Here is a 14,842-nt window from a genome sequence, read left to right on the forward strand (position 1 = left end):
CTTAACTAATGGCAATATGCTATTTTAACATATATTATATAACCGCGCTGACATAACGTTATGGGATCAAGGTCAGAAACGTGCAGGTTTTTGTGCAGCGCCGATGACAGCGCTGGTATTTATGGAGCTGATTGATGACAGAACTGTTATTCACAGCTCCTGACGTTTGTAGGCCAACCTACAGCACACGGCAGTTGGATGGTTAGAATTACGTAGATTAGGTAGGGTTGACTTTGAACTAAGTATTATGTAAAACAAAGGATGTGTTATCCTGTTCAGCTGCATGCACCAAAATAAAATAAAATCAATAAGTACGTGTAACTCTACTATTAGTCAGCGTCAAATAGCGTGACACTCAAAGTAGACAAAATAACGTTATTTCAATTGTCAAAGACGTGTGGTGCGAACTTTTTGGCTACTTTGGCGCTGACTGTACGTAGGCATTAGTTTTTCGTCTTTGTCAGTATTTATGGGACATTTAACATGCAACTCCTGTGTAGAGTCCCCGGTTTTACAATGTTCGGATGGTGATAGGGCTCGTTCTAAGTCCGTCTGGTCAGCTACCACAATCTTATCTAAGTCGCTATAACAACAATGTTAACAGCATTGGTGTGTGTTGGTATTTTTGAGGCACCTAAGGTAACCAGTTCCTTTAAGGTTTAGGATTCCAAATGAAGTTAGCTTAGACCTTCAGCCTGATCGTCACTTTCCATCCAAAATGCAGGCCAAGAGCTTCCGCGTTGTTTCAAATAAAATATCTAAGATCTTAGTAAAAGCCTGTGTTAATTTCTAGGCTATCATTGTAACCAGCTCGTGTTTCTGTAGAGGCGATCAGATGCGCGGGCGCGACGTGTGAAGATCAAATCCGTTGATGGCAGTAACAATTAATTCGGTAACGCTTTCTCTGCTCTGTTACATTGTAAGTTTAGCGCCTGATGTACTTGCCCAATAAGCATTCACTAAATTAAGTGATCTTTTTTGATTACATGGTAATCTTAATTTGAAGTACCTATTTGCATAACGTAGGTTAAATAGAATAAGTACATACTTAACTAGAACTGTGGATTTCAATTGGCCTATCTTGTACTATTTGTTTACCTTGTGCCACGCCTTTATAGCGCACCTACTTAAGGGAACAAAAACTTTCATCTAAATATATGTAACTCAAAGGTGACTAACTGACTGACTGACATAGTGATCTATCAACGCACAGCCCAAACCACTGGACGGATCGGGCTGAAAGTCGCGGGCGGCCGCTAGTGAAAGTATAAAATTCTGAAGTTTCTTAACTTGACGATTCAACCCCATTAATCGCATTTTACCAAGGATTCGGAACATTTTTGACGCAGTATATAATTAGACATGAGCAATAAATACCCATTTGATCAATCACAGCAATCAACATCAATGTCCCCATTAAAACCTGTCAATTACCATCACAGATGTCAGATAGTTCACATATCATAGCAAAAGTAAACTCTCCACAGTTTCTATAATTAAGATCATATCTTATATTAAGTGGTGTTAATTACATGAAACGTCACCTAATAGCAATGGTTACACAGCTCCCTCTACTGAATAAGTTGGGCAACTAAGTGAATACTCGGAAATTATCGGACCGTTTCATTGCGAAATGCTACTCGCCTCTGGAAAATGTTTTAATATGTATTTCAACATGCTCAAATCATGACACTTACACTAGAAACGAGTGAAAAGTAGAGCATATTAATGTATACTAATATTGTGAAGCTGAAGAGTTTGTTAGTTTGCTTGAATCTCAGGAACTAATGGTCTACTAAAAATGTCTTTGTATTGGATGGCACATTTATCGAGGAAGGCTTGAGGCTACATAACATCACCCTACAGCCAATAGGGGCAGAGCAGTAAAGAAAAATGTTGCAAACGGAAAATATTATTCAAACTATTTTCACGCGTACGTCACGTAACTCGCGGGCACAGCTAGTCTTAACTAAAATAGAGATTTAGAATGAAACATTTCCTGGTTATTTGCTTTATGTCCGGTGTCTTCGCTAAAAAAGTAACGAGTTGACAGTGTTGATGTATATCATGAAAGACAACGATTATGTTCTGAATGCAATTTCAATCAAAATGTTGTCTTAATTTGGACATTGTACAACTTTGTTAAATAAATAGCTTTGAGACCAGTAACATTTTAACAACTTCATCAGGTTACTACTCATCACTATACAGAATTCAATCTGAACTTTCAGAAATTCACATGAATTCAGGAACCATAGTAAATCTTCCCTACAAGTATAGTGATCACATGAGAGGTACATTTTCTTTTTCTCTGTGATAATGAGATTGTTATATTTCTTAACAATACAACATGCATGAGATGGCAACCTATAATTAAGGCAGCACTTAGATTAAGTTAATAAATGTTGCCAAGATGGTTACAGTGTATGTCTTATAAGATTTTAAACTTTCGCGTTCCATTTCAACTAAAATAGTAAGACACGGGTCTTAACGCAACTTTTATTAATGAGTTACATTATGTACTCACAGTTTGACTTCTCAACTCAAGTCTGCTTGTGACCACGGCTGCAGCATCGCAGCCGAAACGTCAAGCCGTGAGTACATAATGTAACTTATTAATAAACGTCGCGTTAAGACCCGTGTCTTACTATTTTAGTGTATGTCTTGTTGGAAGTCCAATTAAATAAATTAAAATAAAATGAATACAAGCGGTAATCGAATCACAAAACAATTTATACGTTAACTACTCTATTTCCCTTAAAATTAGATTCATTAGTAAAACGTATGTTCAGCTCCACATATCGTCTTTGTACACACGAATGCTATTATTAGAACAATGTTGTAGTGTCATAGACTACTCTCGGAAATATTTGTATGATTGAAATAAGAAGAAAAACAATTATACTCGTCAAAGAAAGCGAGTAACTGGGTAAATGATGTGCATACGGCTTAGGACATAGTTACGCGGTTTTGAGATAGTATTAATTAATTAATGATTTTAAAATGATAACGCGGTTATGCTTCGTTATCTATGACGTTAGATGGGAAATGATTTATTTGGATTTTCTTTATACATTCTCTTTTATAAGAAAGCGTCTGTATAACGTAATATAACGTTAGCATGAATGTTTGCATATTTTTAACCTCGTTATAGAAAACAACATGTTCAGTAATTGTCTAACAGCTTCATAAAGATCATTCTGTGCTTTACACATGACTTTACTTGCTCCGGTCGAGTAAGTAGAGACCAAGTTAGCTTTGTGGATACTCGTACGAGAGTACGCAGTACATTTAGTCAAAATCGCTTCCGCTTTTAAAAAGTTCATGAGCCGCACCTTGTTTTTATTGTTGTTGTGCTAAGTATAGGCTCTGTTGGCTACTATAATAAGGTAAAACGCATAATATCTACACCTATTTAATTTATTGTTGTGCTAAGACCACAATAAATTACTGACCCAGCTTCTAAGGTAGGTACTCTACCGATGCGACGCTTCGTCGTTATTTCAGTCCTGTGCTCTTAAATTATCATTATCTCTAATAATTTTTTGCTAAAGCCTGAGTTAGCCGAGCCGAGAAAGTTCAGTAACAATCCTCCTTTTGGATCATTTCCTCTCCCGTTCTTCAACTCCGTCTGTTTTTTGGAGATCTAGATTATATCTCACACACTGTCACCATCTCTAGATTATATTTACAGAATCATAGCAGTAATTACATACTTGTAGTAGTACCTAGTTACATTCTCGTAGTATCGTAGTAGTAGTTGTACTCGTAAAACGGCATTTGTAAATTTTTCAGTGACGGCAGAGTAGAATACATTTGTCACCAACCCCTACTCTTCCCGCGGGTGTCGTAAGAGGCGACTTAGGGACTACACATCAAACAGAGAATGGGCAGCAGCGCTCTCTGATAAACATCAATCTTTTAAACTGCGATCTCCAACCCGCCTGCCAAGCGTGGAGATTATGGCAAAACCCTCCACTATAGTGGAGGAGGCTCATAGTCCAGCAGTGGATTGTAAAGGGCTGTTGATGATGAAATTTTTCAGTTAGTCGCTCCCGCGCTCGCTCCGCTCACCACCAAGCTGGCTCTGCTCCACTAAGTAGAGCCCCAGTTAACCAACAGTAGCGTCTAGTCGCAAGTAATGTAGCTCCGCGCGCGCTCGTACGGAAGCGCGGTGCGCGAGTGGATGAGCTTACGTGAGCTTTGTGAATCGTGCTTTGGATTTTTGTGGGTGTAACATAACTTTTAGTTTGTTGACCTATTGTGACATGTCACATTTCGCTTGTAATCATAAGTGGAAACGTTTGTAATTTTGTGTTTAATTTGTGCTAATTGATAGTTAAGAGCTTTGAGGTAAATTAAACTTAAGCTAGTTGTGGTCTTAAGACATAATAATAAATCGGTTTCCAAACAACAATTGGACTTCGGGAAATAAAAAAATAAGGCCAAATTCAAATTCAAAACGTTTATTTGCTAAAAACACAGTAATACAAAAACTAATCACCGACAAAGACTTGTGGCCCTTTCGTTTATAAGCAGCGATATGTCAACAAAATTTCTACACAGTATCAGTAGAGCTTGTTGAAAAAGCTTTCGATAAAAGCTCCACAGTTCGTGTGAAAGATATGTGACATCATTTAGGCGATAATTATCGGCTGCTGTTACATCTATACCCATAATAGCATGTGCATTCTTTATATTAGATCCGTAACATGTAGCAGTATATTAACCCTTTTTATAACAAATACATTTTTAACTGGAACTTAAACGTTTCTTTAAACAGAATCTGCTAATTAATTGACTGGATTCGCCTTGAAAGTATAATGTTTTGGCGGAAATTTACTATTTTTTGGTAATAAACCTTGGAGAAAGAGATAGTTCAGTTTGAAGGTACCGGTTGATGGGATACACACATTACTTTGCATAGCTTATTAATTAAGTTATTATTATCATTTATGTATTTTTCAATGCTAGATAATTTTAGGTAGTTTTAGGCCGTTTGGTGTAGTGGTTCGATTCCCTCACAGTACAAACATTTGTGTGCATGAACATATTTGTTTGTATTGGACTGGGTATTTTCTATGTATAATATGTATGTATTTAGAAAAAAAAGTATTTAAGTATGTTTATATCCGTTGTCTAGTACCCATAGTACAAGGTTTGCTTAGTTTGGGACTAGAAGCGCAGTGTAAAATGTCCAAGGATATTTATTTATTTATTTTATTTATTTAATCACTAAGTTATGCACCTACGAGTACTTGGATGTTATTGTATTCTTCTATAACCATCTTATGTAAAGTTATTCTAGAATAAACCAAAGTAATCTATCTATACATATAAATAAAAATGAATTGATGTTCGTTAGTCTGATTAAAACTCGAGAACGGCTGGGACGATTGAGCTGATTTTGGTTTTAAAATGTTTGTCGTAGTCCAGGGTAGGTCTAAACGGTGAGCAAATACGCGCGCGATATTGTTTTTCTGTGACAGACAAAATTCCACGCGGGCGAAGCCGCGGGCGGAAAGCTAGTGTACAATAAAAATACCGAACGATTACTGATTTCATCAGCCTATTGAATGTATATTCATTACTAGCTTTCCGCCCGCNCAAGAAGGAATAGCTCCAAAGTTTACTGCAGTTTTCTTTGGTATAGTAAAAACATAACATAGTTCGAGTAATTTCCAGGTGAACGATTTTCACAACGTACGTACATGACCAATTAACTATAGTTTATAAGTGAAATACAAAATGTAAATGCCTACGACCCGGTAAAGATTATTTTGCTTAGGTTAACTAGCAGAAAATAACTTATGTCATTAAGGCCCGATTCGACTTAACTTTGTCAGATGTTTGACATTGTCAGATTCAGAATGAGAAATATGAATTACGTATTCCACTAGTATGAAGGCTGCTGACACCAAAGTCCATCAGCTAGCCCAATTTCGCAAGACCACAAAACCAAGTAAACGCTGACGCCGCACCCGTGCACCGCCAACGTGACCGACGACCGGACGCCGAGCCAGCGCGCCATCACGCCACTCATAATCTTACATCGATCGGGTCAATACCATATTTTAGGAAATAAGTTTTATTGTAATTCTTTTATTTTATTTTAATTAAATAAGTATTAAAAAATCGGTTTTTTTTCGATCCTCCGGCTGTGAAATCCATAATTGGCGCAGTCGGTAGGATTCTCGCGGTCGGTTTCGCGCTAGAAGATCTCCGTACGAGCCGCCCGTGTGGCTATCAAGCCGCGCTTCGAGAATCCTGAACCAGAGATTAGCAGCCAGAGGTGTATCCGGACATCGATACGCGAAAAGAGAGCCGAAACATGTACATGTAAGTACACTAGAATCATTCTCGTGTCCTTCCTATTTTTCTAAGTCCTTAGTCCTTCATAATTTTTCACCCACGAAAATCGGGGTCCTGCGAGCCTGCATCAAGTCGGCAGTCTCGTAGGCAAAACTTAGACACTAATAGGTTAGCTAGTATTAACGAAAACATCATGGCAGTCTCTCCCGACGCCATTCATAAGGCCCTCCGCCTGGTTCCCGACTTCGACGGGAACCCCAACGTTCTCACTAGATTCATAAAGATTTGTGATAGAATATGTGCCGATTTCATTGTAGATGATCCCAACAGCGAATTAAATAATTTATGTGTCCTAAACGGCATCCTGAATAAAATAACAGGCCCTGCCGCCACTATTATTAACTCAAATGGAATTCCCGAATGCTGGGCAGGAATTAGAAACGTCCTTAAAAATAATTTTAGTGATCAAAGGGACGAAACCGCGCTATATAATGACCTCTCCTTAGCGACGCAAGGGAACAGTAGCCCTCAGGAGTTCTATGATAATTGTCAGACCCTGTTTAGTACAATAATGACCTATGTCACATTGCACGAATCTATTAGCACTACAATAGAAGCCAAAAGGGCGCTCTATAAAAAGCTGACCCTTCAAGCCTTTGTGCGAGGTTTAAAGGAACCTCTAGGATCTCGTATAAGGTGCATGAGGCCGGATAGCATAGAGAAAGCTCTGGAGTACGTACAGGAGGAACTTAACATACAGTATCTTCAACAACGTAATGACAGTATCCCGAGACATTTGATAGCTCAACGCACACCACCTTCCTTACCTACAGGTTTTTCAATGCCTAAACCTTATAACTATAATAGTGTTCCTATTTTCACAAACCAGGCGCCGCAGCGATTTATTCCGCCGCCGCCTCCGCTACGCTCAGCGATGCAACCGCAACCTTTTAAATTTAACCCGGTACCAAATGTACAGTCCCAACCGCGCATTTCTCGAACACAACAGATGTTCAGTGCACCACCCCCGAGGTATAACCCTCAGAGTAATATGTTTCGATTGCCACCCAGGCAGCATCCTCAGCTTCAACAGCATCCAGCTCCAAGACCTATGAGCGGAGTGCAACATTTTGTCCCTAAGACCTTACCCCCAACTTTATCTGGACACGACTGGCGAAGATTCGGAAATCCCCCGCCAACTAATTATTTAAAATCTCGCGAAGTAAATCTAAATGAATGTGATCCCTCAATGTATGATTCATACTACACAGACTATTATTGCGAACCCGAGTATTACAATGACTTAACTGACTATTATAACTACGATGCGACTTATAACTATGACAATAGAGTTCAATATTATGAGCCCACGGACAATAGCCCGATAGTAGAGTCAGGTAACGAGCCGCAGGCATCTAGTTCCACAGAGCAGGATTTTCAGATAGATCCAACGTTAGACAAGTTAAAATAGAGTTGAATATGCAAACGCAACGCCAACTTCCTTATATTCAGATTAATAACCCGCCAATTAAGTTGTTAATAGACACAGGCGCAAATCAATCATTCATCAGTCCTGAATGTGTTGAGAAATATTTTTATAACTTTCCTTTAGACTTCGACCCATTTGAAGTCACAAATGTGCACGCTACCAGCCGCAATGATTATTCTATAACACTTCCGTGTTTCCCTGAATTTAATAATCAGAATGAGATGAAGTTTTTTGTGTACCGCTTTCATGATTATTTCGACGGTCTGATAGGCCTAGACTTACTTACGAAATGGGAAGCAAAAATCGATCTCAAAGATCAAACCCTCTCAACTCAGTTTGCAGTTAATCCTATTAAGATGTATAATTCTCGTAATGTCAATCTCTATGAAGATATTATCCCAGCAGGCACATCTAAGATGATCAGAATCCCAATTAACGCCCCGGACGGCGACGTACTTGTCGAAGAGCAAATGATCTGTAATTGTCTAATTTCAGAATGCCTTACAACTGTTAAAAATAGCCGCGGAATATTAGAAGTCAGTAACTTAACAAATAATGATATTATATTTTCGCTAGACCACCCAGCGCAAGCGCAAGTCTTTAATATCGAGTGCACGCGCACCGCGCCAGCGAACACGACGCGCGCACGCGATGTCTTATCGCGCCTTAGGACGGATCATATGAATCCCGAGGAAAAGGCTAATATAGAGTCTTTGTGCTCGCGTTACGCCGACGTATTTTATTTAGAAGGCGAACCGCTCACATTTACTAACCAAATAAAGCACTGCATAAAAACTACAGACGATGTTCCGATCTATACTAAAAGTTATCGCTATCCATTTGTACATCGACAAGAGGTTAGAGATCAAATTAATAAAATGTTAGAGCAGGGAATAATTAGACCTTCCACATCCGCCTGGAGCTCGCCCATCTGGGTTGTTCCGAAAAAACAGGATGCATCTGGAAAAAAGAAGTGGCGTATAGTAGTAGACTTCCGCAAACTCAATGACAAGACTATCGATGACAAATACCCCATCCCGAATATAACTGACGTCCTTGACAAGCTTGGCAAATGCATGTACTTCACCACGTTAGACCTGGCATCTGGGTTCTACCAGGTTGAGATGAGTGAAGCTGATATACCGAAAACAGCCTTCAATGTAGAGCATGGGCATTATGAATTCTTGCGTATGCCCATGGGTCTTAAGAACTCACCTTCTACATTCCAAAGAGTGATGGACAACGTCCTCAAAGGGCTGCAAAACGAGATTTGTCTAGTTTACCTGGATGACATAGTCGTCTTTGGTAGTTCTCTCCAGGAGTCGATAAATAACCTTGAAAAGGTCCTCCAACGCCTACGGGAATCCAACTTCAAAATCCAGATGGATAAATCCGAATTCCTTAAGTTAGAAACAAGTTATCTTGGTCACATCATCACCCGTGATGGCATTAAGCCAAATCCAGACAAAATCTCTGCTATTGAGAAATATCCTATCCCTGAAACCCCTAAACAGATCAAACAATTTCTAGGTCTAATTGGCTACTATCGTAAGTTCATTCCCGACTTTGCCCGTATCACAAAGCCCTTAACTCAATGTTTAAAGAAAGGCAATAAAATTACATTCGACACTGAATACGTACAAGCATTTGAAAAGTGTAAAAAACTTTTGACCAACGACCCTATATTACAATACCCCGACTTTACTCGTGAATTTATCTTGACAACAGACGCTTCTAACGTAGCCATCGGTGCAATTTTATCTCAAGGGACTATAGGCGCAGACAAACCCATCTCATTTGCATCTCGTACTCTTAATGATAGCGAGTGTAATTACAGTACCATTGAGAAAGAACTTTTAGCCATTGTATGGGCTACAAAGTACTTTCGACCTTACCTTTTTGGACGAAAGTTTAAGATATTAACCGATCATCGCCCTCTTCAATGGATGATGAACCTAAAAGAGCCGAACTCGAGATTAACTAGATGGAGGCTGAAGTTAAGCGAGTATGACTTCACAGTAATCTATAAAAAAGGCAAAAATAACACGAACGCCGACGCTCTATCTAGGATCGAGATTAATAATGAGGAGATTAGTTCACTAGCCGCAAATCCCTCTGAGAAGCCAGCATCCGTCTCTAACTCAGACACTATGACCGCACACACTAGCCATGAACACCCAATTCTCGAAGTCCCAATTACCGATGAACCTATAAATAGATTTCATCGACAGTTGCACATCACTATTGTAGGTGACGTCAAACGACGGCCCGTAGTAACAAAGCCATTTGACACTCACACTCGTATTTCGTTGCAAGTTAGCGAATCTAACTTAGAGTCCGACATTATTAACGCAATTAAAGAATACGTACATCCCAAGGTTAAAACTGCATTACTAATAAATCCAACTCTTGCTATGTACTCAGTTATTCCGATCATACAAGATAAATTTAAGAGTTCATCTATGAATCTCGTTCTCGCCAAATCTGAAATAGAAAATGTTAAAGAATATCTCAGACAACAAGAAATAATTCGCAACTACCACGACGGTAAAACAAACCATCGAGGTATTACCGAGTGCTACCTAGCCCTTTCTAAACGATACTTCTGGCCTAAAATGAAAGAGAACATTGCTAAATTTATAGGTGAATGTACTATATGTGGACAAGCGAAATATGATAGAAACCCAATTCGACAGCAGTTTAACGTAGTACCCCCAGCAACAAAACCTTTCGAAACTATTCACTTAGACTTATTTACAGCTCAGAACGAAAAGTACTTAACATTTATAGACGTTTTCTCTAAGTACGGCCAAGCATATCATCTACGAGATGGTACAGCAGTCAGCATCATTCAAGCCTTGTTACAGTTTTCAACTCACCACGGTCTTCCGTTCACTATTGTTACAGACAACGGAACTGAGTTCACTAACCAGTTATTTGCAGAGTTTGTACGCGTTCATAAAATAAATCACCATAAGACACTAGCTCATGCACCGAATGATAACGGAAACATAGAGCGTTTTCATTCGACTTTACTCGAGCACCTTCGTATATTAAAATTACGAAATAAAGATGAACCTATAATAAACTTAATGCCTTATGCAATTATAGCCTATAACAGTTCTATACATAGTTTCAATAAGTGCAAACCTTTCGATCTGATAACAGGACATTATGATCCTAGAGATCCCATTGAAATAGACCCTGTCCCACATTTGCTACAACAGTATATGAATAATCATAAGGAGCAAATGAAAACTGTATACGATTTGATCAATGATAAGTCCCTAGAAAATAGAACTGCCTTGATAGAAAACAGGAACAAGTCCCGAGAACCTGAAATAGAGTACACTCCAGAACAACAGATATTTATTAAAAACCCCATGGCCAGTAGACAGAAAGTAGCCCCTAGGTATACCCAGGACAAAGTACTAGCAGACTTACCTATTCACATTTACACCTCCAAAAAGCGTGGACCCGTAGCAAAGTCCAGACTGAAACGTATTCCCAAGCATGCTAAATTGTTCCAGGATTCTGCTGATACTCATCCCGATGACGACGTCTCAGGAGATAAGACTTGAGAGTCTAGACGACGGCCCTGGACTTTTACCATTTAAACTAGGACTAACTAGACTCACCACACACTATCATACTTTCTTACAACGCGTTCAGTTAAATGATATAGAAGATAAAATCTCAGAAGTTCAGTCTCAAATACAAACATATGAGACACGACTTCCTAATGATACTTATGTTTTATATGAACTCCAAATTAGTTACTTAAATAATAAGATAAATAAGGTTTTAGATCAGTTACACAGTTTAGAACCTAGCAGAACTAAGCGAGGTCTTATTGACGGATTAGGCTCTGTAATAAAAAGTATTTCAGGCAATTTAGATCANAATTTGCCCCATTGACTACTGAAATGTTTATAAACCTTCACCACATGTATGCAAACAACTTTGAACCTTACCCAGGGTTCGAAAGGATAATTATCGGTTGATAATAACAAAAAACTGCGCTCATGAAAGTGAACTGTATTCGAAGTTTTCTAACGTGTATTTCCGCACTTGCGTCTAGTGGTGGACGTTATTTTACATAGATAGTTCTAAAACCTATCTATTTAGCTCCACAACGATCACTCGTTAACTAGCTTAAAAATATTAATCTATTTTCCACAACGCTTTATGCAACTAGCGATGGATAACTTGACAACAATCAGTAACCAAAAACATAAAGAAACATTCTCAATGTAACATCAGAATTTCTTATGAAACAATATGACAAATGTATCTTATACTGTTGATAATTATCTGATAATTATCACGAAGCGTAATTATCTTGATAATTTCGAACCCCTTCGAACCTTACCGTCTTAACAATACCGCAGTGCTGGCACATGTAGGTGCCTTCCCGCCGGTACGGGTACTGGCGGTCCTTGTGGAACGCCAGGTAATGGTGGAAGTGCTCCATCTTGGACTGCACCATGTGATCACACTGGAAACATTACAAAAGAGGATGCTATATACAAATCCTATGTAATTTATTAACACTTTCTTTACGATGAAGCCTAGACTGTAAACTGTTTATATACCTATTACAAATAAAGAAATTCTTTGTAATAAACATTTAGAGCATTGGTTCCCAAACTTATTTGAGACGCGCCCCCTTTCGACCATACAATAAATTCTGCGCCCCCCCTCCTCCAGTCAAGATTATTATTGGTCGTATCGAGCAGTCTGGAATGCATTATCTCAGCGGTCGTAGGTTTTTTTAGTTAAATACACAGATAGCCCGCGCCCCCCGTTAAAGGTCTTTGCGCCTCCCCTGGGGGACCAATGATTTAGAGGCAATTTAAATTGAGGGGTGCCAAACCATAACATTATAAGTCCCAGAAAATTAGGACTCAGAAGAGACAAAATATTTTTAATTGAAAAAAAAAAAGAAGTTTTCGTGTCTCTTAAAAATCAAATTTTCTGGCACATATAAAATTATGGTTTGACACCTCTCAATTATGTAATTCCAACAAATAAACAATAATATTGTTGTAAATTTATATCAAAATCTGTCCAGGTTCAGGATCATTTACATAAAAAAATAACAGCCATCCCTACAAACTTACATAATTTTATTCTAGTTAGATTCTAATTGATTTGTAAGTAAAAGTTGACCTTGAAAAACTTGACCCTGCAAGTGACAGCAAAATCTATGTTTTTTTTTGGGTCAGAAAAAAGTTTTTTTCGTAAAACTCTAGCTCGAAAATATAATTAACATAGCTTTTTACTTACATCATCACATTTCATGGGGTATTTCCTATAATCGCGTTTTTCTTTCTTGATTCTCTTTTGCTTAGGTTTTGCAGGTTTTCTCTTTTTGTTTTTTGTAGCAGGAACTTCCTTTTTACATTTTCTAGTAAGAACGTCTCGTAGAATTTCTTTATCATCAGAATCATCGTCACTGTTATTAAATGAGGGTTTTTCATCGTAATCATCTGTATCTATTTTGACTTTTGTATCGTCGTCATTATCAAGATTCTCACTTTGTATATTTTGGACGTCTATTTTAATTTCTATTTTGTGTACGTTTTCTTGTTTGATAAGTCCGAAATCATGGACTTGTTCATTTTCACTTCCGTACACAGCTTCTGGATAATAATCTATGGGTGTTAAGAACGTTTCACTGCCGTATACGTCTTCCTTTTTCGTAATGCACACATTCTCCATTGCCTCTACGCTGAAGTTAGTTTTGGCTTTACCATCGTTCTCTTCCCAAAAGCAATAGTTTACGGAATTTTCTTGACAGACAAGGTTTTCGTCTAGCTCTAATTTGTGTCTGTTTATCTTTTTTAGGGATGCATTTGTAATCTGGAAATAAGAAAACATCTCATAAATGTCTATTACATATCCATTTAATACATATAATGCCCAGAACTATTAATTTATTAATTACTAGGTCTCAGATTTTTATGTAATTTGGCATATTTACAGATTTTTTTATTTGCATCACAAGAGAATAGGTATGAACCATTGGGTGGTTTTTGTACCTCTGAGCATACAGGTTAAGCAGAATTGATTATTCAACAGTTACATTTTATTTTATTCTTAACTCTATTTCCCTTGTTGTTTTTAATAAGTATTATTGCAGTCTAAGGTTACATACCTTCTTAGTATTGTGAATAGCTCACTATCACTTTTAAAATTAGTATCATTGATTTTGTAGGTGCGTGGAGGTATTGGTCACTGTACTTTTTGTAATCTAACTGTACCCTGTTTTATGTCTAAGAGTATGTAGGTAGGTAGTACTATCTTCATAATAATAAGCTCACTTTTTGTATTAGTAATAGTAGTAAATGTTAATTTTTAATAGTAAATAACTTACATCATTATTATTCTCCAATATATCTTTTAGTATTTGTTGAGCTCTCAGTGCTTTTTTTACGAATTTGTAACTTTTATTCAATAGAAACTTGCACATACAACATACGTAGTTACTTGAAATGAAGCCCTGAAATAGAAAAATATATTAATAAATAAAAACAAAAAAATACTCAACTAACATTAGAAAAAGGAAACTAAATAAGCAATCTTCAAAACATAATGCCAAGTTGTTTTCCTTTTGTTTGAGGACTCACTTGATATCCATTTTGTTTAAATATTTCTTCAATAAAATTTTGAGCGTCCGAGTTTTGTAATTCGCATAATATTCCATCGGTTTGAAGGCAAAATCGACATGCTTTCATTTTTGTTCTTAATTAGTTATATTAATGGTATTTTAAACCTAATATTAATATTTTATTTAATGTAAAATAATGAAAATATCAATTTTTTATGGCGAACGAAGTTTTGACAAGTTGACAAAAAATGACAACACACACACATTCATTCATTTAGCGTTTCGTTCTAAAAACCGATTTATCTTTGGTAATCAATAAAATAATTAATATCCCTTAAAATTGCGAGAAGTTTGAATCTTCGTAAACAATTAAAATTACAAAATAAATAATAAATGTTTCAGTCACAGAAGAAAAATAATTGAAACTT

At 37.4% G+C, this 14,842-nt stretch overlaps 1 protein-coding gene across 1 annotated transcript; it reads right to left on the reverse strand.

Annotated features, from left to right (window-relative positions):
• Positions 1-11,651: 11,651 nt before the first annotated feature.
• On the reverse strand, positions 11,652-14,638 carry LOC114355444 (uncharacterized). The gene is made up of 5 exons (XM_028308285.1): positions 14,434-14,638; positions 14,181-14,306; positions 13,091-13,666; positions 12,174-12,299; positions 11,652-11,669 (listed from the first exon to the last, which is right to left on the reverse strand). The coding sequence occupies exons 1-5, from the start codon at positions 14,539-14,541 to the stop codon at positions 11,652-11,654; spliced, it is 954 nt and encodes a 317-aa protein (XP_028164086.1). The 5' UTR covers positions 14,542-14,638.
• Between the last annotated feature and the right edge of the window lie 204 nt (positions 14,639-14,842).

Source organism: Ostrinia furnacalis, unplaced genomic scaffold (assembly GCF_004193835.3).
Source record: "Ostrinia furnacalis isolate ACB-3 unplaced genomic scaffold, ASM419383v2 OfSCF2409, whole genome shotgun sequence".
NCBI classification, from domain to species: Eukaryota; Metazoa; Arthropoda; class Insecta; order Lepidoptera; family Crambidae; genus Ostrinia; species Ostrinia furnacalis.

Bases quoted from the DNA above. Each gene is read 5' to 3' on its own strand.
- LOC114355444 (XM_028308285.1), bottom strand. From the start codon at position 14,541: ATGAAAGCATGTCGATTTTGCCTTCAAACCGATGGAATATTATGCGAA. The intron at 14,307-14,433 runs GTGAGTCCTCAA...TTTCTATTTCAG, and splicing joins TTAAACAAAATGGATATCAA to GGCTTCATTTCAAGTAACTA. The intron at 13,667-14,180 runs GTAAGTTATTTA...TCTTATTTCCAG, and splicing joins TATTGGAGAATAATAATGAT to ATTACAAATGCATCCCTAAA.